At 38.1% G+C, this 27,362-nt stretch overlaps 1 protein-coding gene across 2 annotated transcripts in view; it reads right to left on the bottom strand.

The window, feature by feature from the left end:
* Window positions 1-27,362, bottom strand: part of KCNK2 (potassium two pore domain channel subfamily K member 2) — a 104,300-nt gene that overhangs the window by 35,848 nt on the left and 41,090 nt on the right. For both annotated transcript variants that reach the window (XM_027788645.2, XM_027788646.2), the window contains exon 3: window positions 26,789-26,906. In XM_027788645.2, coding sequence (XP_027644446.1) covers window positions 26,789-26,906 — 118 coding nt within the window. The remainder of the gene's footprint in view (window positions 1-26,788; window positions 26,907-27,362) is intronic.

The following is a 27,362-nucleotide window of genomic DNA, read 5'->3' as shown; positions in this document are numbered from 1 at the left end:
CATTCATGTTCCTTCTAATTCTTATTCTAGCAAAACTGAATCAGCTCCAAAACCCAAAAAACTCCCACTTGCTTTTTTTCCTTGAAGTGAGATTGCTCCATGGGAGCAAGATGCCTGGCTAACACAGCTAGCAAAAACAGAGTGTACTTTAAAGAAAAAAAAGTTAATAGCTCACAGTATCATGAAACTTTTACTACCCACATATTCTTATCAAGTGTAAACATGTATCAAATGTGACAAAGTGACATTCATCCTGCACCAAGTCATGAACAATATCAACATGCAGATAAAATACATTGATCCAGGTGATCCGCAGAAAAACAAGAATTGTTAATTTTAGACATACTGCCAAAAACAACCTATGACCAGTTTTTCTGACACTGCAACTATGATGGAGATCTCAAGTAACTGTTTTCAAAAGTTTTGTGGCTTTCTTAATAGCTTTCCTTTTTGTTCCCTCTGAGAAACTGAAGGAACAGGTTTGGGTTTTTGTTTACAAATAAAGCAATCCTTGGTGCTTGGTAAAGCAAGCTCTTGCTGGCCTCTCCATCCCAAATACAAAGCAATCCACATGCTTTTCATTAGAGTTTAAAACTGCCCCACCTGTAAATGTTTGTCATCCCTACAAATAATAAAAGATAGCAAAAGCATTAGCAAATTAGAACTATGGCAGACTTACAGCAACAAATGAGACATGAACAGTTAGAATACGTCAAGTCTCCAGCACTTGCCCTTTCTCTCTAGCAGCGCTGCTATTCCCAGAGGCGAGGGCATCCAGTTTCTTTCGTGAAACACATTATGTGACGAGACAGGTATTCTTAAACACACCCTGGCTTCAGTGAACTCGACAGATTTAAAACAAGAACTAAAAATCCCATAACACTACAATCGGCAAACTCAGACCTCAGGTCCTGTTAAGCAGATACAACTGGCCAAAATGAATGCAGGTACCTTGATCTGTTAGGTAGGCCACAACTTTGTGGCTTTAAATTATTCTTCATGCATCCCAACTTCATTTAAAAGACCTTTCGCCAGGTCAGTATTCAAAAATACAAATATTTTGCCTCATCAGTTTTCTTTCTGTACGTTCTGTATCTGTTAAGCTACATGTACATAGACCATATATCCAGATCATTTATCCTGACTGGCAGAGAAATTCTGGGGCAGAGCACGCAGTCCAGGGGAGATGGGAGGCAAGGAGACTGCCAGGAAAGAGAACCTCCTCCTTTGCACCTATTTTAAGTACACAATTGCTTAATCTTAGTAAGACAGGTAGGAGGGAGGGCTCTTCAGGAGGAAATACATACCTGAACACTCACACACGTTATTCTGCGCATAATGTCAAATAGCTGAGTATTGTATTACTAATAAAAATGCCTCGTGGTGTAGTTAGTCCTAACAGATGCCAGCATTTTAAGAAACACAATTTCTTCAAAAGAGTTACGGTTACAAAAAAGAACACTACCAAGTTTCTAAAAAAAAAAAATCTCTGAAGATTTTTAGTCATAATATTATTTTCTCCAAAAAGAAAATTAGGGGTTTTGTCAGTGAGGCTCACCATCAAGTATCTGAAAGTGTGAGGTCATTCTTCTATTTCTCATTTTCCTTTTTTTTTTTTTTTCCCTGAAGCAATCTTTACAATTAGGACTAACACGGAATCTTAAAAACAGAAAAAATGAACCACTATGCATAAATAATTTTTACTAACTTCACATTTTGGCTTCTAGCTACTTATGTGTAATAGCCCTGATTCAGCAGAGCAAGTAACGCGCTTAACTTTAAAAATGCTCAAATTAATCTCTATTCAGGTAACATTTAAATACCTGAAAGCAGACTCATTCTGTCAGCATATGCACCTGCAAAGATGAACATACATATATACTTTGTCAAATGAAATTCTTAACAAATTTTCAATTGATTTTCAGCACTGTCATGATGTGGCAGAAATCAATCCTGGAAATCACACTGTCACCAGCTCTTTAATTTCCCCGAATTTCACACTATATATGAAAACTCTTTTGTTATAATGTCATTATCCAAGCAATTGAAGAAAGTGCAATTACAAGAATGCAAAAATACTTAAAATCCTCCAAAGGAGCAAGAATTAATTTCTGCTTCCACAGTTTTCAGTGACTTAAAACTGTGCAGGTGTGTGGGTTTTTCCTCTGCAGTGAGTGCTTCAGCAGAAGGCAGTGGCGGACGAGCATTCTGTGGCTCACCAGCATCCTACCAACCCTCAGTACAACCCATGTCTTCACCCCAGCCACTTGGTGAACTATTACTATGGACATGGTCACTCGATTCTTTGGCAGACAGCAGTCTAAATATGGGGTTTTATAGAAAAGAATAAAGATAAATTTCTCATTGAAGTATGCAATTGTAGCCAAAAGTCCCTAACAGAGCAGTAATTGAATATAAAATTGCCTCTGTGCATGCTGTAAAGCTATTAAAGATTACTGTCAAGCAGTGCAAAATAAATACCAAAGTTTGTACTTTTATTACACTAAGATATTTTGGTTTTACATCCCCAGATTGCTTTCAAAAGAAGTTGGTGTGGTTTACTGTGGACAGGAATTTCAGTAAGTAGCAAAATCATGAGCAATCATTTCCTCCACAACTTTCTTTGAATACACAGGCTACAATTTTACTTGTATCTCAAATTACCTCACCTACACACAGGGAAATAATTCAAAATGGAACAGAATCCTTCACGAGACAGAATAAGGCTTTCAGCTAAAGCTCTTAAATTTCCATAACCTTGCATTTCAGTTCACGAGTGGAAAAGAAACACTAAAATAAATATATATATGAATTCACCATGTGTAAAGATACTTCACAAACATTATTTCACTACTGTGCCTACCCTCCAAAGGCCTGAGTTGGAACACAAATAGCTAAGCTAGACTAAGCCATCTGACTCTACAAACTCAGCTTTGAGTCTTGCTTAGACTATGGGATACGTATAGTCTCCTATTAGCAGGTGTAAAATACAGTCTCAGTTAGACCAAGCACACCAACCAAGAGCTAAAAAAAAAAAAATAATCATTTGTTTATAAGCACAGGGAAAATCAGAAGGCAAATAGCTTGAGAATCTGAAATCTAAAAAGCTCAGATTATCAGCTCAAACTTTTAATGCTCCTCTCTCTCATGGCTGTGAGGCACAAAGCACAATGCATCTCTTCCTTGGTCTTCCCAGAAGGCTTCTAGGTACTCCCCAACCTTAGATCCTTGTGGAGACTATCAACCTACTGTCCTATTTAAATATGAACTACCTGAGGGTATTTCGTGCCCTGCAGGGTCGAGCCCTTCGGTTTCTCCATCCTTTGGTGTCTGACAGTAAACAATGATTCAGGGAAGATGCCAGAAGCAAACCAAGCCCTGGGCTGCCTTACGCTGCCGCATGGTACAGTGGAATTGGAAAAGCAAAGAGCATCAGCTCTGGGGAGTGCATGCTGCTGCCTTTCAATTTAGAAGTTTTAGGTTTAATGCACGCAGGTTTGATCTAGTTCCTACTTTGAACATCTTCACCCATATGCCACTTTTAAAACACAGAAGCATCAATTTACTTTTTCCTTTGTCTCTCCTTAAGTGTCAGTACGTCTTGTAAAAGCAACAGCTCCCTTTTCATCAAAAGCACAATATCTCTTTGAACTGAGAGACAAGGAAAACCATCCCCTGAATAAAATAATATTGTTTCTCTTCCCCTAAAATATGAATAGAGATACAGACAGCACAGCAGTTATGCAAGCTAAGGACTGTAGATCTTAATGACTCTTAAATAGGACTATTCCTATGAGCAGAGGACAGTTACATTAATTAAAGTGTACCCCATGCCCTTATTCCACCTTAAAAATTAAAAGAAGATGGAGGTAAGGAGAGTAACATTCTTAATAGCATTTCAGCAGATAGAAAAATTAATATCAATATTGTTATTATAGTATTCTAAAACACATTGCAGAAAAGAATGTTTTAACTAACCTCACTAAAGGTCACTACTACTCCATTACTATCAGAAATAAACAAATAGTAGCTCAGACTTATCCATAGTTATAGGGAAAGATTCAGTGTTTCAGCTCCTATGAATTCCGTATTTCTTTCTCTATACAGGATTTTTTCCTGAAACATAGCGTAGGGAATTTTAAATTCCATGCATATTTTCTATTTCAAACTTGAGTGACTTCCAAGAAAGAAACCTGTACTCATTTTCTTTAAACGTATTTTGCCCTTTCGCACAGAAAATTTGCCAGAAAACATTTAAAAGTTTTTTTACAAATATTCTGCATCAGTGTTCATAAACTGACTTTGAAGATCTGAACCAGTGTTAAGTTTAAGCATGTTTTTATTCCTTTGGGCTTTTAAGACACTCATGACATTTACATATATAGTAAATATTTGTGTGACCAAAAGCTAAGTTGTCATTTGTAAGCATTTCCGTTCCGAACAGGTATTTGTCCTTATTTCACATGCCGTCCTGACAGGATAACATGAAAACCTACCCCATCCAAAGGTTTCTATTTTTATTTAGGAATACATGATCCTGAAAAATCACACCAACCTGAACAAGACTGTCCATACTGAATGGTTTATAAGCAGCCAAATGCTGCAAATTACTTTCTTCAAATTTTTTGGCAAACAACTAATTTTGCAGAAGCCTGCATAATCACAGGGAAAACAAACCAAAGAAAGATACATACATATACACTTTCCCCAATCCATATGATTTTCTTTACATTCAGCTTAAACAAGGAAATTAGAGTAGCTAGCTTGTGTTCAAATACATGAACAAAATCGCCTCCTATTTCATTTATATGGAATTACCACAGAAAGATTACTAGTCAAAATATTTTGTAACTCCAGCTGCTTTTGCTTACAGGATCTCATTTTCCTCAAGTAAACAGAATGGAACCTAACTGGGATGATAACTGGAAAAACAAGGAATTTTTTAAAAAAATCCCACTCAAAGCCTAACTGCATTTGTTTAAACTACAACTGTCTGATTCTACCGGACAATATTCATGACAGCACCATAATACTCTGGTTATAACAATTAATTTTACAGCAAGTAATTAAGCTATCAGAAACTGAAGCCTAATGATTTTTAGCTTGCTTTTAACCAGGACTTCTTTTCCGGGACCAGAAATATTTGTAAGAGCAATCTGTGTCAGTTTGGTATCTCACAGCTTCATCTGTCAACACAAAAATGGGAAACAAGTTGTTGCCATTTTCTTTTTTCAGTGTAGTTCTGTGACTCTTGGTAGAAAATGAACCATCGAATGAATTGTTTATGTTTACACAAACAGATGAAAGCTAAATTTTCATATGTCTATTCATATTCCCGAAGACTCAGTGGGATTTATTAGTGCAAATCTTTTGATTCCCTTCTTTAAATGAGCGCACACAAATGTTACAATATTTATCATCTGGTATTTTAAATTTTTCCATACACACAACAAAATTCTTTAGGCTTTCAACTGGCTTCTAAGATATTTATGAAGTTTCTATCACATCCCAGGTGTTAAAGTTGCAGTCAAAAGAACTTATGCACCACGTATTTCTCCGGCCCCCCCCCCCCCCCCCCCAAGTAAGACCACAAAATTAACTGCCTGTGCTTCTGTGGTCCAATGTACAGTAGCTCAAATCAAAAGGACGAAACTCTGGGACCTAAGGGTTTTCCACACTATGGTTCCTGAAATTAATCTAAAGTAGTATTTTAGTATTCAAAGCATAAAAAAAATGTACTGCCACCACAAAAAAAAAGGGGGGGGGGGAAGCATTCCATACTACAAGAATTATAAATGAATTAATGGCAATAACAGTTCTGCTGCTGTTGGGGATTTAGGTTATTTGGTAGCTACCTACAGCACTTACATACAATTGTTTAGAAAAAATATTTCTCCGAGTATTCATAATTTTAATGTATGTAAGTTTAATTTACATGTAGATCTACAGTTCAGAAGGGTCAAAATAGATAAAAAGTTTTGAACAGAAATAAATGCTTAAAGAAATGTTCTCAAAAGAAATCACAGAATGACAGAACGGGTTGAATCAGAAGGAACCTTAAAGACCATCCAGTTCCAACCCCCCTGCCATGGGCAGGGACACCTTCCACTAGACCAGGCTGCTCAAAGCCTCATCCAACCTTTTTCTACTAGAATAAAATTATTATATATGCCTTTTAGAGGAAGTCACAGAAGTAGAGTTGAATGATCCAAACCTGCCTCTAATTGGAATAGCCATTATGCAAATAAATAGACATAGGATTCACACGCAGCCACACTGAGGAAACAGAGCACATACAAAGACTCTACGTAATAATATCCTATTCCTTTAGTGTCTTCAAATATATTCACGTAGGATACAAGCACACAAAATTAAGTGCAACAGATGTGCCTTTCCTTTTTGCTACTCACTTCAAGAAAATTGCTGCAGTCATTAGCTCATACTAAAGCAAAGTGTTCCAGAAGTACGGTAACGCTTATTTTCATGAACGCATACTGCTGTGTTTATATTTAAATAAAGAAGAAATGCCCTTCCAAAAAGATATTAAGACTAAGCTTTGAACACTGCCTTCAGGATCCACACATACAGGTTAGAAATACATGCAGACAATAATGAAAATAGACCAAATCATGAGTTTGCATACAAAGACTCAGTCCCGTATCTCTTGAAGTGAAAAAGGAATGAAATTTCAAAAATCAGAATCCTCAGTGTAGGGACATAATAACTCTCAAAAAAACATGTACCAGACACAGAGTTCTGGAAGTGAAATTTCAAGTTATTATGATGAGATGCTTAAGTACTTGGACATCGTAAGATGCTGATTATGAAACACATAAATCACCTCCCTTATCTAGAGAGGATTTTTGCCAACTAAAAGTACAAATCAGTTACACAAGTAGTTTAACAATTTTCCACAAATATCTCTAGAAAATTAATCTAGCTTTGAGATTAAGTATATTTTTAGATGGGTACTGACAAACAAAGCAAGCTAGAACTATTTTAATTATACATATAACCATCTCAAAACAGGTAATGCCCCTCCCAATTCTTTTCCAGGTAAAGAACATACTGTGAACTGGAAATAAGTGTATTCAATACTACAACGAGAGCAACTGGCTCTATATACCACAATTCTTTCCCTGAATATCTTAAAAAAAAAAAAAATCATCTACTGCATATGACTAAACCACTTGATGCTACATCTTCTATCCTGAACAATAGCCTCCAGATGCTCATTTTCATATATCAGTAGAAGAAGTGGGGCAAAAAGAAAAATAAACCTGATTTTTGCATTGCAGAAATATAATCTGTGTCCGAAAGAAGCTGGCATAGAGCTTTTCAGCACAGCCCTCTTCAGCTGAAAACTACATTGTGTGTTTTATCTGTGTCCTACAACCCTGCACTCAAACTCTTGGTAAACACTACAGAGTCCTAAGAAACATCTAATGCACAATCAGTCTTTCCTACAGCACTTGATTTTCATGAACTGAGAATCTAGAAACTACTACATAAACAGAACACTCAGTTGAACAATTTAGGCTAGGAAATGCAGGATTCCACGTAAGATCCACAAAACCAGAAGTTTTCTACAGTCATTATATCATCTTTGCACATGGCAACATTTAGCCAACACAAAAAAATTATTTTCTTATTTGTCATTAGTATTTTAGGATGCAGGCTGCCTGGAACAATGGTGGCAGACTAGGAGAAACTAGGGCAAGTGATAGAAGAGTGAAGGAAGCTCCAATCAAATTTTTAGCACTGCACAGAAAATATGCACGTTTCTTAAAGTGGCACATTTCCCTTTTACTATCTCATTCATTTTAACCCCTACCACACTCAAGCTGATCCGAGAACAAAGATGTCCTTGCAAAATTATTGTCACGCACATGGAAATGTCATAGCTCTACACTGGATATATACCCTGACCTTTGGACAGTCGTGTAATAAAATTAAGAATATAAATTATAATGCAATTTCTTCCTTAAGAGCTCCCTGATGAACAAAACCAATTTAAAACCCCTCCATGTTGTTCACACACAAAAAGAAAACCAGACACCCTGCTAACTCCATTCCTCTTCTTCAGGGAAGCCACAGGAGCGTGTCACTTTTTTCCTCCCACTGTTTTTCTAAGCAGGCACAAACAACAGGCCTAGTCATTCACCATCCCCCGGGTTTACCATCCACATAAGTGTGTAGTACCACTAGCCCTGTGTTGTTTGTAATCTTCTATTATGAAGGAGGAAACTGCATCTTTTAGCCAACTGATACGAGGTGACCTGGCTGAGGAGGCTCAAAACAAGGAAGAACATGAACAGCAGAAAAGAAAAAGGCAGAAGTGTGGTTTTTTTCACCCACAGCTACCGAATTAGCTTACTTTTATTTGCTCCCATTCTCTTTTCACAACATACCCTTCAGTGAAGGTTGACAAACTCTTGAGCCTCACAGAATTTAGCTCTGTTAAAGCAGAGACCAGGATCCAGAGCTCAGCCAGAGGCTCTGACTACAGTACCAATACTCTGCAAAGTTCCTAAGACAATATCTTATAAAAGCTGGATATATTTAGTTTTTCTACCAGAGATTAGACCTGCATAAGCTAGAACCCTGCTCAGGCTCCAAAAATTCCTGAGAAATCCCTTAGAGATGTTACAGAAAACCTCACTATTCTCAAAGGGACTGATAATACGCATTTAGGCTCACTCCTGCTATCACTCAAACAAAAAGCCTCCCCAGACAGTCAAGCTTAGCTGTCAGTCAGGAACTTCACAAAGAACAAAACTGCAGAGCACAGAGCACCACAGACCCCTTCCCACCAGGCAGGGAAGTACCAGGACAAAGACAGGACCAAAAGTGTCACCACATCACCACCACAAGCTATCGAGTCACACAGCCTTGGTGCAGCCATTCGACTGTGAAGCCATCTGTCACCCCAGTTCAGACTGAAACTGTCTGAAAACAGAAAATACCTCTGCAGATAGCAGAGATTTTAAGTCAGTGTCTGCTTATATACTGGTTGAGGAGATCATTTGTATCTTTGCATCCCAGAGATAAAAACTTCCAATGGACATAATACAGCAGTTACCAAGGTCCATCAGCTACATGTAAAGTAACACTCAAAACACCACCCAGAAGGATATCTTGGGTATACAATTTATATATGAGAGATGCAATTTCTCACAGCTGGTCAGCCTCTCTCCTCTTCCCATTAATTTGAAGAGAAATCTCTGCATGAACAAAAAGTTATTAACAAACTTACTTGTCTTCAGGTGGGGAAAATAAGCGATTATTAAAAGGTAAAGCCAGGCACTGCTTGTCGAGATGCCAACATACATATATTTAAAAGATCTTGATGCAAATACATATGTGTAAACATATGTTCATACCTTTAAACACACCTTATTTGTGCAGTTCGAGAATGAAGAAGCTTATTGTACACAGATTGTGTTATACTGTGCTTCCTACTTCGTGGCTGAGCCATGGTATTGCGGCCAAATACCAGGAAATCTTCATATTCTTACACAGAACAACACATATCCTTCTGGAGGTCTTCTGGTGCTCCAGTTAAGTTATTTTAACCCTCATCAGATCTGAGCAAGCGGAGGTAAGTCATGGGAACAACTGTGGCTGCCCTACAGCACAGCTACCAGGAACTAAATTGCTCCCCTATTAGAACAGGTAAGGGAAAATCTCCAGTGCCTCCCAGTGCAGAACCACCTCCCTAGGCTGGACCTGAAACCTTTCTGCATTGTCGGCAGGGACAGTATACGCAGTGCTCGAAGATCTGACCTCAGCATCTGTGCATCGTCACCAGTTTTGAGTGGGACTTCAGTGGAAAGTGTCCAAAACACAGGAAGCGTGGGCAGCAGCTGAGCCATTGGTGAAGTACACATTAGCTGACTGCTGAACTTACATGCTTTAAGGAGACTGAAAGCCAGGCAGTCTATAGAAACATATAATTTCTATGAAAAATAGAATTTTGAAAGGACAAGAATTGGGAGAGAGGGCTTCAACCGTATCAAAACAAACTCCTCAGATTCCAATGTGTAGAAGAGAAAACTAGAATGGCATAGATCTGAAGAAATATTAAAGAATACATAGCCAAGTAACCTAGAGGTAGTTTCAGTAAAACTGTCTTTACACTGGACCTTGGTGGTATTCCCCAGATTGAAGGAAAAAAATTTAAATACTGTTTTTTCCAGTGTATTTAAATTAATTTCTATTAACATTACCAAAGAGTGCCTCACAGGAAGCACAAAATGTCATGAGTACAGAAAGACTTCAGAAGCATATGCCTCTACCGCAGACTGAAAACAGAAGACTAGAAAAAATCTGGGGTTAGACGTCCCTGAACTTGCAAATACTGGATCCAGCACCAGGCATGTCTCGCCTTCTCCTAGCCCCAAAACCATCCCTTGCCCACAGGAGTTATCCAAGGTCCTGGCCCACAGAGAACCTCCTTGTGCTCCCTCAGGTCAGGCACACACACAGGTGTTTTTGCAGGCTCAGGACCTAACATTTTCACTACACCCCATAACGCACATGCATTACTTTTCAATGTTCATGGGTGGACATGATTCCATCCGACTCATATATAGACTTACCAGCCATATGCATCAATACTGTCAAATCTGCTTTTCTCTCCGTAATCTTCAGATTTTCATTTCCCTAGAAATTTCTTTGTGATTTAGTATTTAGCTACAGTGTTAATGATAGTGCCATATGCAATATGTTATGTGACAGGTTTTTATCACTATGGGTTCACAACTGGACTAGCCCAAAAACGAAGCTTTTAAAATGTTCACGATAAAAAGCAGCAGCTCCAAATGATGCCACTTGCTGTCTCAAAGCCCCTTCCTCATTCAAATGCAGGCTGCTGCCTTCCCGGGTGAGGTGTTCTGTTAGTTCTGCAAGTTTTTTAGTTCAGGTGACTTCAGAGGGAGGACAGGTGGAAAAGGAGACAGGAAAGTGGGTGTAGATGAACCCGAGATGAAAAGGATGTTAAATAGGGAGAGAAGGCATGAGTGCTGGGGAAAGCAGCCAGCACAGGATGAAGAACACCCACTTGGGCTTCCAGAGAACTCAGAGGAACATCCCAGCATTGATGCTTATGGTAGGTGTCTCCTCTACAATTTCTGCAAAGGCCACATGCCAGGGAGAGGCATAACACCCCCACAGCCAAAACATACTTCACACTATTCTGTGTCCAGTGATCCCTCATCAATAAAGCATTCACCATCCCAGCCACTTTTTCAGCTTCTCCTGCTATGATGTTTTTGGTGTTAGTTAATAAGCAGATCTCTGTGGGAGCATTTTCAGAGAGGATGGCAGTTGAAGTTCTCATCCACTCCGTGTGACTACTTAGCAACACGCTGTTCTAACAAGCATCTGGTAATCCTTCACGTCTTCCAACAGCTTTCAGTACTTCATTCTTCTATCCCATCATTAGAAATAGGTGCTTTAAGCAGATCACAAAAATTTATCTTCTGAAAAATCCTGAACTTTCTGCATATGGATGAGAATGAAGTAGTTCTATCTTTACATCCAGCACACAAACCATCTTTACAACTGGCAGGACTATATGGCCAGCCAATGGAAAGATGCCACAACATATTTATTGCCCTTCTGAAACACATCACCAGGATGTATACTCAGCAAAGGTATACTGCTCACTGTTGCATGCATCCAGGCTGACAGCGAACTCACACGTGCCCAAGACTGGCAGGCTGCTTTCATGATGGATAACATTATATATTCATATATATGCACATTCATTCACACGTCTGTCAAAGAGGGTTCACGAAGCACCACAGTATAAAGCTACCCAGTTAAACGTGACAGGTCTGTTTCTCTCAAACACAAAATTTCCTGATGTTAATAAGAGATCAATATGGGTCCCATTGTATCATCCATCTCTGTTTTATTGCTAGTTCTAGGGGAATGCCCTTGTGTTCTTTTCTTTGATTCCCACCTCTACTGCCCCATCATAGCTGCAGAGAACAGGACTAGACTTGTTCAGCCAGCCAGAACCTGAAGAAAGGATGTCACTAATATAGAAGCCAATGTATTACAAATTATTTTCTTGACTGACAAATAATTTTAACTGCTTCATTACCTTTTATGAATCATATCTCTGAATTAATTTATTCTACATTTGATCTCTTATTTTCAGCACATTTTGGAAAGAATTATTATTTCTAATTAGTCTCTGTAAGTTACCACTCACAGAGAAATATTAGGCAACCACTAAGGTTGAGGTGTTCTAAATATCAGGCATAAAACATGGAGGGGGGGGGGGGGGAAAGAGTAGCACAGATGGGTCTTTACACTTCCACTGTCAGTTCTGCACTTGGTATTTGTATGATGATCCATCAGCACATCATTATGGAAATCTCATTTTAAAAGCTAAATGAAAACAACAAACATTTTAAAATGTTTTATCACAAAAGCAGAGACATGAGTCTAAATATCTACAAGATAGTTCAAACGTTTCATAGAGAGGCCTAATAATAGTTGTTTTATAATCAGGATGGTAGAAGAACATAATTGGGATAAAATGATAAAAAAGCAAAATGTTTTGGAGTATTGAATACTATTACAAAAACTACAGCATTTTGGGTAAATGAGGCCTTCCTCAGCTCTGCCCACAAAGCTTATCTGTTCCTCCAGCTGTTTTGAGTAGCTCTGTTAAGATAGTGCCTTTCCCTACAAATCATTCCTCTTTTTATAAAGAGGTAATCACCTGTTATTGAATTCTAGTTATGTTATAGTCATTTTTCTCCATCATAATTTGCTGTGGTTTTATCAATATGTAGTAAGACTTGCTCATAAAAGAAGAAATCCCTACAAAACACATTCTTCCAAACATAATAGATCACCAAGAAATAGCGATCATACCCTACTACAATCTACTCCTCCATACAGCCACTCCCAGTGGTCTTCACTAGAGTCATCTGAGAATGATTTTAAATTTAATTTTAAATTCATTTCTTTAATTCCCAGTTTCTTTCCTGTCTACCTCTCCTTCCCTAGTGTTGTTACTGACATCAAGGGTGAATTTTAACTTTAAGTCTCTCTAGTGTACAGGATCTAATATTTTCCATACTACTTTATCATGTAGGTTCATCAACCTCACTACCCACCAGGGGCAGCTGCCAGAGCTGGTAACTTCAAAGGGTGGCAGAACATCACACAACATAACACAACACATCTCTCCTACTGTGCTTGAGGGAACTATACTCCGGCCTTCCCTATGCATCACTATTTCAAGGAAACAAAAAGAAATTAACTTAAGATATCAAATGATCATTTCTGTTACAAGCTCTAATACATCAAGCTCCAAGACCAGGTACCTGCCATCTACAGCTCCTGAAGCTCCACCCTTTAAAATGGAGCATGATCCTTGGTCTCTGCAACACTCATGTTCCTTCACACCAAAACCATCTACTGCACAAAGTCCAAGCCAATTCATACTGTACACTTGGACATGCAGTGCCTGTGTCTCATCCCACCAGTGAAGCACTCCATGCAAGCATATGTCTTTCCCACAAATAAATCAATTAAAAAAAAAAGGAAAGAAGTAAATGTTGGTATCTTACTCCATACGCTAACCCAAAGTCAACTGGATTAGTAGAAGGATACACTTTCTTTTTTTTTTAAATGCCATACCTACAAAAGCCACTTTATTGGTAATACTGTAGCTTCAGAGACACCTGCAAATCTGTATCTTTAACAAGACATCTAGCAATGAAATCCTTTTCTTGCATTTCTGTATCTTTACTCTTATCTAACACTATTTTGAGATTAATATTCTACTAGCAATTGCTCAGTTATAACATGTGTGCATTTCTGATGGCACTGACTCATTTCTTCTCTTGTTACTGCTGCAGAGCCACAGCGGTTACCCTCCTCTTACCCAACCATAAGAAAAGCATAGCTTGATGATTACAAGATAAAAAACACAGAGCAAAGAATAATGACTTCTCCAAATCTTCACTGACCTATAGTGAACAAAAGAGAGTCTCAGTTCAGTTCAATAATCAAATCTGTATTTCATATTTGTCTTTAGACATGAAAATTCTGAACAATTTAACAGCAATGACCAATTAACAGTCAAAAGTTCAGATACATGCATGCAATACTTGCAAGCACAGATTTAAAAAGCAAAATTATTAAGATTGTCATAAGTCAGTACAAATTTATAGATGTCTCTCCACACAAATGATCTACAAACCATCTCACAACAAAATAAGGTATTTCAGGCAAATACAAACCTAAATTACATTTTTATGTAGCCTAAGAAAACACCACTTCAGGGCTCAGACAAATCTCAATAAATCCTATAATGAGACACACCAAAATTAAGAATTTCTCAGTCTTGATGATCTGTAATGGAGCAGTGAATCAGATAATGGATTCTTGTTCTGGTAAGCACATTTTTCTCCGGACAGTTCTTAACCAGACAGTAGACAGACATATGGTCTCCTTTCTCAGGCTGCTGAATTACACTTTCCAATTGCCCTAAATGTAGAGCAAAGTTTACAGCCCCTAATATATCTCCTTTCACATCCATCCTTTCTTACATCAGGGAAGGAACAGAGCAAGCCAGAGAGCAGAAGTTTCCTTGCCTTCACCAGCAGCACTGTTGTGGCTGTTGGTGCCCTAACACTCCCCAAATTCTAGCAAATGTATTTTCCTGCAGCCATTTCTCCAAGCAGTAATCATGGTTGCTTATTAAGCCTGAACGTTGACTTTTTGCAAATAATCTGTGCTTTCCTGATCAGAGTTCATCAACCTGTGGTGCAATAAAAGCATGATTTGGTATCTCCCGGTCAGTTTGAAGAGGAGAAAAGGTTTAACTCAGCAACGATGTTGGCACATTTCTAAAAGCATTTGGTGACATCAAATGTGTTTCAGCATATTTACGTCCAAATCCAAGACTACATTCAGACTGCAACATGACTTTAGAGTGAGTGCCAACAATATATAATCAAAGACCTTTTTAGGCCATTAAAGTTACTGAAGTTATTTTCTATAGAGAATGTTATCTACTTGAAAGCTGAAGTTAGAGGCTTTAATAGCCTCTGACATTACTTACTCTTATTTAACTAAAAAAATATTATAGAGTAAGATTAAAAGATCATCCACTACATTGAAAAAAAGTTTCAGTCTTTTTAAGTTAGCCGATTGAGAGTTTTTTTAACTAGGATTCAAATATCACATAAAATCAGATTATGTAAATTAGAAGTAGTACATAACCTTAATCTGAGAGAATTTTGATGCAGGGATTTTTCTTGATTGCTAATTTTTACTTCCTAGCTCTGCAATTTTAACTGTATGTTGGAAGATCTCTCTCTAACGTGCCATCAGTTAAACGGAGCAACACAGACCCTTGGGATACTTGATTGTGTTGTCACCATTATGACCCAAAATACTTGCTTCAAAGAGTTTGTGATCTAAATAAACAAGACAGACAAAACAACACAACAGCAAAGAGATTAGAACAGTGGATGGCAAACACCACGCTGGTTCCGCAATCATTTGTTAGCTATGATGCATCATACAGCAAAAAAAAAAACCAACCAACCAAAGACCTATGAACCAATGTCACCCATACATCCACATTTTCCCTGATAGCTGTTTTGTGCCACACTACCCAAGGAATGCCAGTAAACTGAGCAAGTCATTACTAATACGTGATCCCATTATAGAATTTCAGAATGAAAGCCTGCAAAACTTACAGATGAACAAATAAACCCTCGCTATGGTTAATCATGGGGGTTGAAGAGCTAAAAAAGGCAACTATAATATTCTGAATTTGGACATGAAGAAACAACAACTGTAAACAAGAGGAGGGAATTTCCTTCCTATGCAGTCTCCTCAGATGGTGACAGTTTTCACAGGTTAACAAAATGCTCACATACAAGAAAAGTGACCTGATCCTTCAAGAACCTTTACCAAAAAGAAAACACTTTCCTGAACCATTAGTTGTACAACTAACCCCAGTGACAGAAAAGAGTTTATTTGTCAGTCCAGTAAGTAGCAAGTGTCACCAAGCCATTCTTCAGAAGTATTTAATTCGGATTATATGCCTGGAGAAAGGAAGTGAGATGAAAAAAATCTGTACAGCAAACCAGGATGACAACAAGGAAGCACTTAATTCAGAAGTTACAGCTGGAGCCTGGCTATCAGCAACAAGGAAGGACCCAAGAGCCCTCTTGCAGCTAGTTCTTCCATTTGTTTACAATTTCAGGCATCCTCATGACATTCTGGCAGGTGAGAAGCACCACCACCATTTTCAAATCATGTCCTTCTTAACCAGCTATAGCTTTAGCACTGGATACTAGAACTTAAACATATGTTTTATAGAAAAGAATAACAAGTTCTGTGGAATGAAAAAAACGTAGCTACATTCAAAGCATTAAAAAAAAAAACCACCCTTAGCCTTGACAGATTTTGTAACATATTTGAATCCTCAAGATAGAAGTACTTTTTCCTACTTAGACTGCTTGATACTCTCTGCCTAGTCATCTAAATATTAAATTACTACTTAGATACTCCACAGTATCAGGCCATACCGAATTACTGATTTCGGATGGACAACTGGTTCTAAGGATCACTGCAGGTAAGGGAGTCTAACTGGGACCATGATTACCATCAAATTCCTATCCAACAAACGAGGCTTGAATTTACAGAGTTTGCACCGTTGCTATGAAACATCTACAGCAAAGATGTCCAAATGAAGTAATGTATTTTCTTTAATTAAATTTGGCATTGTCTAGGCTCTGGTTACTGGTCCAGCAAAACACATCAGAATCCCACACAAGTGCAGAAAAAGGAGAAAAACACATCTCTAGTGAAGCCACAACAGTAAAACCATCTGCAGATTTGTCCCCACAGAAGCAAAAGCCAAAAACTTAGACACTAATGTCTTATTAACATTAAGGAGTATTTAAGTGCTTCTCTTAAAAAATATATCAGAGGCTGTCTTTCCTAGAAAAGGATGACTTTCAGAAAGCAAATTAACTAGAAGGAAAAAGGTATTATTGTTTCTGATCATGCTGCACAAATCTAGACTAAAATTTTAACCATTAGTACTCAATATAAGAGCACCTTGACAAAGACAGCAACTCATCATATGTTTTACAGACTGATAGTTGTACTACCACGCTTATTTATGTGCTTTTAGCTAGCACATAGCAAACAATTTTCCTTCCTTTAGCTTACATCCCTTTTTTTCATACCTGGAAAAGCACTTATTCATCGGTGAAGCCCAGCATGACCAGGAGAGGGTAAATAATACATATATAGCGATTTCCTACAGTGCTGTGTAAAATCTGCATCCCACGAGTCCTTTTTACCATCTATCTTACTATTAACTTGCAAGTAACGTGTGTCTTTTGTAAATGTCTGCTCCTCCCAAATGAAAAACCGAAGTCATCAGAATATAACTTTTGTACTCAATGATCACAACCTGCATTATCAGTTCACATCAATTTTTTATCACTTCTTATCTTCTTTAACTTAAGCACTGCATACACAGATTATATGTATATTACTGTAGAAACAAACTTGGGCTCCTGAAAAATATGGATTTCTAACCACACTGAGATGTGGGCTAGAACTTTGCTTGCAGTCATACCAGCTGAGGAAGCTCTTGCAAAAAGGATTACACCACAGGGTGAGATTTTTCCAAAGCATCAGACGATTCAATAGAGAAAAAAAGCACTGAAAAATGTTAATGGATTTTGTTAATTTCCCCTTTGCCTGTACTTCTACCCAGCTTCCCTTTTGGTTTTCATTTTTTTAAATGGAACTAAGCTGCTGGCAATAATGCGAAATCCATAAAATATAGACAGCTCTCAATGTATAAGAAAGAAACACTTCTATAAAATACTAATGGATATTCTCCTGCACTGTAGTGATAATTTAATGCTATTTTAATCCATAATGCTAGTGGCACAACACACCAGATTTTATACCACTAGAAGTTCACGTCAAGAAATCTTTAAACCATTCCAGGCTATCAGTCTAAATTCCTTGGGGGGGGGGGGGGGGGGGGGGGGGGGGAGGGCGGGGAGTGAAATAATGTGTAGTTATCATTCAATGAAACATCAATGAAATTGAATCCATCACCTTTTTAATCCTAGTTGTCAGGGATTGTGAAATGCAGTTTACATACAAACATTTGAGTGAATAGGGGGCACAGAGTCTATCCTAGCCAACTGACCCTTTTCGTCCGTAGATCCTAGTTCTCCAATTCAGTACACCACCAGAATATCAAGGCACAGCTGTTCCATGTGAACACTAGCTCCTGCCGTGCTCCAACCAGTCAGAGTACCAAGGGGCATTCCTGGGACTTGTGAGCAGATAGATGCACCGGTGAGGTTTAAATCAAGCAAAACCTCAATACAACACAAGCAATCTTCTTCAGATCTTAGTTTCTAAGAAGAAAACCCACTTCATCCTATGTTCAGGTCAACGTGATAGAGAGGGACTTACATTAAGCAGGTTCTTACCTAGTATAAAACAATATGCTGTTTGGCCAGATCTGAAAAACTGCTCAGCAAGGTATCTTCAAGTCTTCAGAACCCAGAACTTTTGCTAAAGGCACCTAAAAAGTACTTTACTTTCCATGGCGATCTGTAGGGAAGACCTCCAGCTGAGACAGTCAGCTTCAAAGGAGGTTACAACCCCACTCTTACATTGTTAGTCTCAAAAAAAAAAAAAAAAAAAAAGCTCAACTGAACAGTAAGTGCAAACACCTGTGACTAAAGCAGCACGTAAAGGTAAACAGCTTCACATGGTCAAAGGGGGAACTTGCCACCAGATCATACTGATTGATATACACACTACATACAGGTGCTTTTATTTTGACCTCTAAACCCTACATAGTAACTCCAATTTTGTTACTACTTGTTTAGTAGAAACAAAGCACAAACTATTCACTTTTTTCTGTGTTTCCAAAATCCCATTCCTCTATTTGCTTATAGGATTAGAGGTTCTCACAGTTGGTTGCACCACTCCTGATGTAATTATGAAAATAAACAAAAAGGGAAGCAGGAAATAATTTCATTCATTCTAGCATTCTGCAAACAGCGTAACCATATTCAGCAATCCTTCCTGGCAGCCCTTCCTTTATTGATAACAACAAGCTTTTGTAACCTGGAAATTAAAATGGACATGATTGGGAGGCTCAGAAACCCTACATTGATCAGCTGGGGATGAGAAATCTGAATAAAGAAAACAAAATCCAGTTCCATTAGCCCACTAGCATTAACAGAGTACGCTGAGAAAATTTCAGTGCTTATTTATAGTGCAAATTTGGGACTGTGTCACAACTGACAAATTGACATTTTCACTCCGCAGCAAAAACCTCAGCAGAAGTGCATTAAGCACGGTCTGTTGTTTAGGAAATTACAGAAGGCACAAAAGAGTGATGTAAAGCTGTATACCTGGCAATTTGTTTTAACACAACTTTTTGCTGGTTTTGAGGAAAAGGAGGATTAAAAGGTCAGACCGTGAAGGACATCAAAGTGCAAAAATGATAGGTCCTCCTCCTTGCTTTGCGAGATCAAGCAATAAATACGCACCACACCAAAATAAAACCATCAGTGCTGCCTAGCAGGAGGTTTATCAATGAAATTAAAAAGGCTTTTTTGACAAAACCAGTTCTTAATGAAATCACATCAATGTTGAAAAACATCCCAGGTGGATGGAAAAAATATTCCAGAATATAAACATATTTGGAAACTCAGTGTTACAAGAAAAGTAGTTCACAGCGTTCTGAATCAGGATTAAATGACTAAAAATAAGTGAAATAAGATCAGTGCAAAAAAGATATGAAAAGTGATATGAAATGTCACTGATGCCACCACCATCCCTAAAGAGAAAGTATCCCTTTGTACCATCCATTGCCAAGTTTCTTGTCCAGAATTCAGAATTTAGCTGGTCAACAAAAACTCCCTTGTACATCCACGCTACTAAGAGTCTACAACACCCTAAGCTTTTCTAATATAGCTAATAATTTAAAGTAACAATATCACCAGCAATAGCAGATCCTTTTTGTTATTAATATGGCCCACAGAACTTGCAAGTGCTTGCAGTTTACCATATACCTGCACATCAGATATCTGTGTATCAAAATGGGGCTAGTAGAAAAAATATCACTTCTCTGTCTGTGTAATTAAAGCTGTGTATCATCCTATAGACTTGCACTTCTTCAATTTCAGAGCTAACCTTAGTGTTGTTGAGTATTCTGGCATGGGCAGGGAAAAAGTGGTCCTCTTCTCTTAGTCTCAGTAGTTTCGGTCAGCGAGGCTCAATATCTTTTCTCTGATTTGCTCATTCAATTTAGTTCAAAGTTTTCTAATATGCAAGCCTTCAATAGCTCTAACTGAGCTCTTCATATAGGATCATTTCCTTTCAGCCCTTCACCATGGTCCTTCCTCCACCACTGTTCCAGGTTTCCTAGCTTCCAGCAGTCTTATTCTAATTATTACTTCTGAATTTTGTACAGTCCAAACGTTATTTTCTCAGCAATCAAGTCAGATAATCCCTCTTTCTCATTGCCTGAACAAATGCAGGAGAAAATTGAGGGCATAGTGGTAATATACTCTCTACTCACTGTTCCTGGGAGAAGTAATTACAGAGGAAATCTTGTTTAGTTGCTACTGTCCTGGGAGAGACCATGCTCTGTTCAGAGGAAGCATTTGGAGAATTTTGTTGCCAAATCCTAACAGGTCTTTCCAGAGCACAAGTAAACCACTATTTGTCAACAGCCAGTAACCGGGTCAAATTCAGTCACTTTTTCACAGAAGCAACAAAAGAAGCAAAGAAGATAAATTAGAATGGAACAAATAAGTGACTAAGAAGCTGTTTTAGCTCTAATATCATCTATTAAGAACAACAGCATAGGGATGGGAAGGTAAGCACAGCGCTAACCTAGAGGAAAACTCTGAAGAGATCTCAGGGCCATTATTTTTTTTAAACAAGAGTTCTTTCTGTTGACAATTTATCAGATAAGATATACATGTTTAACACACTTTGAGAGCTGACACGAAATCACAGTAAGACAGCAGGAGTTTTCAGTGGAGTCCTCGGCGGAGTAAGAGATGGAAGGAGCATTTCCACTTCATTCCCTAGTGACCTCTTCAGCATGTCTCTCACTACGCCATTTTCACAGACCATAAACCTTAACCACTTTTTTTCTCCATTGCTCTGCAGCTGGTCTTATCAACCGTTTATACTCAGCTTTGTCAGACACACACCCCTGCTAGAAGCGGTATGAAATCTGGACACATGCATCCAGGCTGTTCGTGGAGGACAAGAGCCACGACTTTGCCTTAACGAAGCTTTACCTGTTGCTTTGGAAATGGAACCAAAGGACATTACCTTCAAGTTGAGGAGCCTTAAAAAAACCAGGTCCTCTGGAGCCATATACTCCAATGCCCACCCCACCATGTAGTCAAGTTCATCTAAATCATAGTCCCAACTGCAGTTTTGAATAGTGGTGTGATGGAGAAAATCACATATCAGAATATTTTTCAGGTGAATGTATTTGGTGTTACTTAATTTTAGGAGCTTTTTACCAACCCCCTCCTCAATCACCTCAGCATTTGCACTTTACTCTCTTTTGCTTGCTTCTTCTAGCTTCCCTTTCAAATAAAAAAACAGAAATCCCAGCATTTATATTCTGATAAGCAAACTGGAGTAATCTTTTCAAATGAAATTTTTAGGCTGTTCCTTGATAGCTCTGTTTCTTACTTGGTGGAACAAACAAACAAACAAACAAAACTAGTCTAACCTAAGTATGTGATGCTTCTTACTTTTACAAACTAAGGGAAGACATTTTTCAACATCACTTGCAATTTTTTATCTTTATGATTATCTGATGTAATAGGTGACACATTTGATTATCAACAAGGTTTTTCTTTTTATAACATCAAACATATTTTAGTTATTTTATTTATCAACACTTTATTCTGTTACTTTGTATTTCAAAAATGCAGTGAAATGGTGCCAGAAGGGACAGGCTTAACAGCAAGATCAATATTATCAATAAGCAATGTAATAAGACTTTTTAAAATACGCTGCCTTCACAAGAAAAGCTTGCGTACTGGCAGTGGGAAGATGGCAGAAAGAAATACTCCTTAGAGTGAAATTGCATTTGAAGCTACATAACTAATAAATCAAGTTCAGATTTCTAGTCAAAAATATTAATCTTTTTTTCAGAATCTTAGCTGCTTGCTATTCACAACTGTCTACCAAAACATAAATATTTACAATTGTTTTCTTTTTCTTTTTTTAAAAAAGATTCATGTTCCTTTACACCCTTTAATAATGGTTGCTAGGCTTCCGAACCCAAAAAGCATAACCGTCCTTCCATAGCTAGCTCCATGAAGCTAAGTGAAACACTTTAGTCATGACTGAACTTCTCAAGAGGTTTAGTTTCCAGTGTGTATGAGAAGTTTGGGTTCAAAAATCAAGTGCTTGTGAAAAAAAGTGGGAAAATACCAAAAGACATGTTGTGTCCTTCCTCTTCTGATTTGCAGACGCAGTTATTAGCAGCTATTGGATTTGGACCTCGATATGGCTGCAAAGTATCCTCGAGTGCTAAGGTATTACCGGAGCCCTATGAGTTCACCCCCATGTAGACATGGCTCTGTTTGAAAGGATGCTCTCTGCCAAGCCACAGCTACCAGTGAGGTTGCTGGCACTCCCAGCGTGCTCAATGGCTGCTGTTCCAGATAGTCCATCTTCCAGGAGTCTGAGTAAGTACCCTTTCCACTATATGTCTACTTGCAGTGCTTGAAGAAGTCATCATAGACTGGCTGGAGTAACAGCAGAAATAATACAGCTATTTTAGATGAAGATCCATAGGAGTCTGGTAGAGGTTTTCAGGACATGGTTTCTGATATTACAGTTGACACTATATTTTTTATGTGCTGAGGCAGCAGTCATTTGGGAAAACAAGTTCTAAGCTCAAGGCCTTGGCATGTCCACTTTGGTTTTTTCATTTTTCTAGATACGGGTCTCAAGTTGCAGTAGGAGAGGTGTCCTTTTCTACCCTGCTATAAACTTTCTCAGGCCCTAAAATATAACTTGTTGGGGGGGGAAGCGGGGTGTGCACAGGTTGTGTCTGTATCCCCCTTTCTGAGTTAAGCTACCTATTGAAGGGAACGATCTAGAAGAAAAAAAACATGAACAGCCCCAGCAATGAGTTCTCAGAATAAAAAGAGGTGACATAAAGATTATTTTCCCCTCCTCTCAGCACTATCTCCAGCTTTATAACTGAGTTACCATTTTTTCTTGCTTTTCTTCTCAACCTTCTTTTTCCTTTCCTTTGGGCACGTGGTCTTAGAATAGGACTGACTGGATAATGACATTTTCAGGTAGAAAAAAGAGTATCTTTTGTGCTTTGCAGCATGCACAGTATCCCAGGGAACAGCACAACAATATTTTTCATAGAAATTTCAGCATTCCTGTTTCCCTTTGTAACCCTTTTCCCTCTTAGGGACTGTCTGAAACTGTTTCATACACACAGAGTAATCATGTAGTTTCACGTATCTTTGTTGAGATGAGGCGTATTTGTTCTAGAAATATACCCACAAGCAAGAACACCTAACTAAGCAAGCCAAACCTATAACCAGTGAGGGCCCTTCCCGAGACAAGTTTTATGCTGTTGCACAGTAGTAAATGCAAAATTCAAACCAACCTACTCAGACTTGGGGGAAAAAAAAGCTACAAAGAATCTTTCCTAAATAAAGTATTGTGAAATTGTTTGACCCTGACCTTTCAACTAAATCCATTCTTAGGAAAGATCTAGTAGCACTATGATAGATGTATTCTATTCAAACTGAGTTTATTAAATTTATAATATGCACTGTAACATTCATTGGATAACACGAAGGATTATAAGAGAATTAAAAAAAGGTTAAATATCAAGCCATGCTTTCTCTAGTGTTACCTCTGCTTTTGGGAGCTGGCTTTGAAACCCAGTAGATACACGTCACTGTCACAGCGCCTTTCAGCAACCTACAGGGGACCCAGAAGAGCAAGAAACTACAGAGGGTTCTGGACTGGTGCCAACAGCCATCAAACTACACAGTCAAAATCTTTCACTTCAGTGTTCACCACTACTGTGATACAGTAATAACAGTAACTGTAAAACAACAACCTAGTGCTCAGGCAAATGCTAAAGGCTTTATTTATTACCCCCTCTCCCTAGGAATCAAATATTTGTGGGATGCAAGCACTACTGTCAATAAAGAAGGGCTTGACTTTCATTAGAGAAAGGTTTGGGAAATGCTGTCCGTAAACAGATGATTGGTTCCATTTGAATTTCTTAGATTCTGAGATATCACAAGGAGGAGTGTGGGCTAAATGATAAAATTATAGTAATACGAGGTTTGGAAAGCTAGAGAATCTGCTGCAACACTGGAAAGCTATCATTTTCTCAAATGGTAGTAGTCCTTTATTCTTCTATTCAAGTACTTCTTAAGATACACAGTCTAAAGGACATGATACTTATCAATTTTATTCATATTTATAAAATTCCTTTTACAAATTATTTCTGTAAAGTTGTTTTATGAATTTATAAGATCCTGTCTTTGTCCACAGAAAGTACCTTTAGTGTTTGGCTGAAACCTATGGCAACTCTCTGGAGATGCTCATAAACCACATTTTTACTCTCTTTGCAAAATTAAAATACCAAGTTATATGATAACCATATGCCCTCTAACTGGAAGGAACGCCTTCGTTTTCAAAAGGTTACTCATACATGAAAAGACACTGTTCGAACACAAAATCACCTGATGGCACATAATAAAATAAAGAATAAAGGAAAGCACACCCAACTGTTATGCTTGTCACCATTTTCCTGGGAAAGTCACAATTCCAAGGGCTTTTCATGACACCTCCACCTGCTGTCACACCGCAAGCGCTGTGAACCACCAGGAAGATGGTTCAGGGCAGTAAGGCAATGCCAACCACGCTACAGCTTTCACATAAGCGTGCTGTCCTCAGGTGTCCTCAGGTCCTAAGAAACAAAGCTCAGACTGGGACCGTCCTGTCAAAAAGGCTCTCTGATGAAAAACAGTTACTCCAAAGCCAAAATGTTTTACGGAAGACTTTTTTCCCCCAGATTTTCTCAGTTTGCTATTACAAAACCTGAAAGAAACATTTACAGTTGCCTAGTTTGACCTGATTCTGACTACTCTGGTTTGCGGAAATGACCTGAAATACTAATTTTCAAATGTATTTCCTATTGGGTTATCTTGCCTCTTGGGGACAGTGGGTCAGAGGCCTGGGTGCCTTTGCAGATCCCCCGCTCTCCTCTAAGCAGGACTCAGTAGAATCAGGTCAGGAAATTAAATCAGGAAACATTTTGATTTAGAAAAACCTTAGTTTTACTTGGAAATAAAATGGTGAAACAAAATGTTCCACTGCTTTAAAATAATTGTTGAATCATTTAATTCCTTGAAAACTTTCCAGATGTTAACTTTTATCCTTATTGGAAACTGAGACAAATAGTAAGCACTTTCTACAGGACCATGGATACTTACAACATAAAGCTTCACAATGTCGGAAGAGAGTAACATAAAACTGATCGTAAAGCTATCCTCTCAAGGTTATCGCTTTTTTTTGGTTAGAATCTGTTAAAATTACATTTTTCAATACTTGGAGTTTCGATTACCTTGTGGACCTACTACTATAAAATCAGTAAGTTTGTTACTAAGCTCAAGGATGCAACAGTTTCATTCTTTGTTTTCACTAAACCTGTGTCTTTCTGTCACTCCAGATGTGGAAAAATATTACACATAGACACAATATTTACACATATATATAGGCACATATACACTCAAACACACAAAAAATATAGTACATATGCACATCTGCATAAAGAAAGAACAAAAGTACATACCATACTTGAAAAGAACATCCTCTTCCACCACAATATGCATATAAATATTATGTAGAGGTAATTATTGTAACACTACAGTTCCTTATACATTGCTAGGTCTTAAATTTTTCTCATTGGGTTTCTTCAGATTTCTACCCACCTTCATGGACAGCCCTTCTGTGACCTGTGAGCTACACTACATCGTTGAACTGTATACCATGTCCACTATATTGTAGTCAAAGAGAAGAAACTGAAAGATCAAATGCTGCTCCTACTCACAACTGCTCAGAGGGACAGTGGCTCCTAAATGCAGAAAAGATCCAGAAAACTCCCTGAGCTTGTGAGCAGAGATAAATCACCCTACAGCATTGGACTTGGAGTGCAACAGAAGCCTCAAAGTAAGTGTTTGTATGTAAATCTGCCTAACAATACCACAGTAAGATGAACTGAATCTTTACCATTTTCTCATCTCTTTCATAATTTAGAGAAAACAAAAATATAGAATGGCATTATACAGACTTGAAATTCCATACATCTCAGCTAAGGTTTAATGCGCTTGAAATCATGCCCTATTTAACACTTGTGATTACATAGTTGACCAAATTCCGCTCCCCCCCCCCCTCCCCGCCCCAGCCCCAAAAATGTTTCCACAACCTCTTCTAGTCACTTCACAGAAATATATAGCAACATTTTTCTCCTACGGAAGAATCATTTACTCAGCTAGGGCTCCATACAGACAGCTATCATTTCTGCCCCTGCAACTAAAAATAACTCTCTACTTTAAACCAGCAGATGTGGAAGATTTACCATTGACAAATACATGCACACACTGGAAATCAAAAGAGTTTCAGTCCATTGACTATAAAAAGATAATAAGCTGTGTCCTACCTATGGTGGTAATAACAGTGCCAGCAAAGAAGAAGGAACTTCCCAAGTCCCAGTGACTGATCTGAGTAGATGTGTTTCCTAAAGGTATGATTCCTGCATTTATTGCTGCCACTACTTGCTGCAAGTTTAAAAAGATTTTTGTCAATATTCATGAAACAATGATATTAATATACATTACACAGTAAACTGATTAAATCACTTATTTAGTCCAAGCAATAAACCAGGAAAGGATCAGTGTTGTTCTGCTCAAGTTTTATCATTCAGTCAGGCTACGCTTTGATCTTCAGCACACACCCCAAGCACTTCAGCACGCAGCAGAGCTGGAAACTCCAGACCATTAAGGAGAATGCAAAATCCACAACGTCAGTAACAGCATCACCTTAGCTAGAGGGCAAACACAATTATTTTTACTGTTGCAACTGCTTGGTGAAGAAAAATATGCATTAGACAAAGATTTACAATAAGAGTTTCCCAAAATATTCCTCTATTGAGTTAGGCAAGCAAATGTACTTAAAACACAGTCATTTTAAAACTCCAAGCAAAAATGCCCATGCATTGTTTTGGATCAAATTAA

This window comes from Falco peregrinus, chromosome 11 (assembly GCF_023634155.1).
Source record: "Falco peregrinus isolate bFalPer1 chromosome 11, bFalPer1.pri, whole genome shotgun sequence".
Taxonomy (NCBI): Eukaryota; Metazoa; Chordata; class Aves; order Falconiformes; family Falconidae; genus Falco; species Falco peregrinus.
This window is presented reverse-complemented; position numbering and strand designations above follow the sequence as displayed.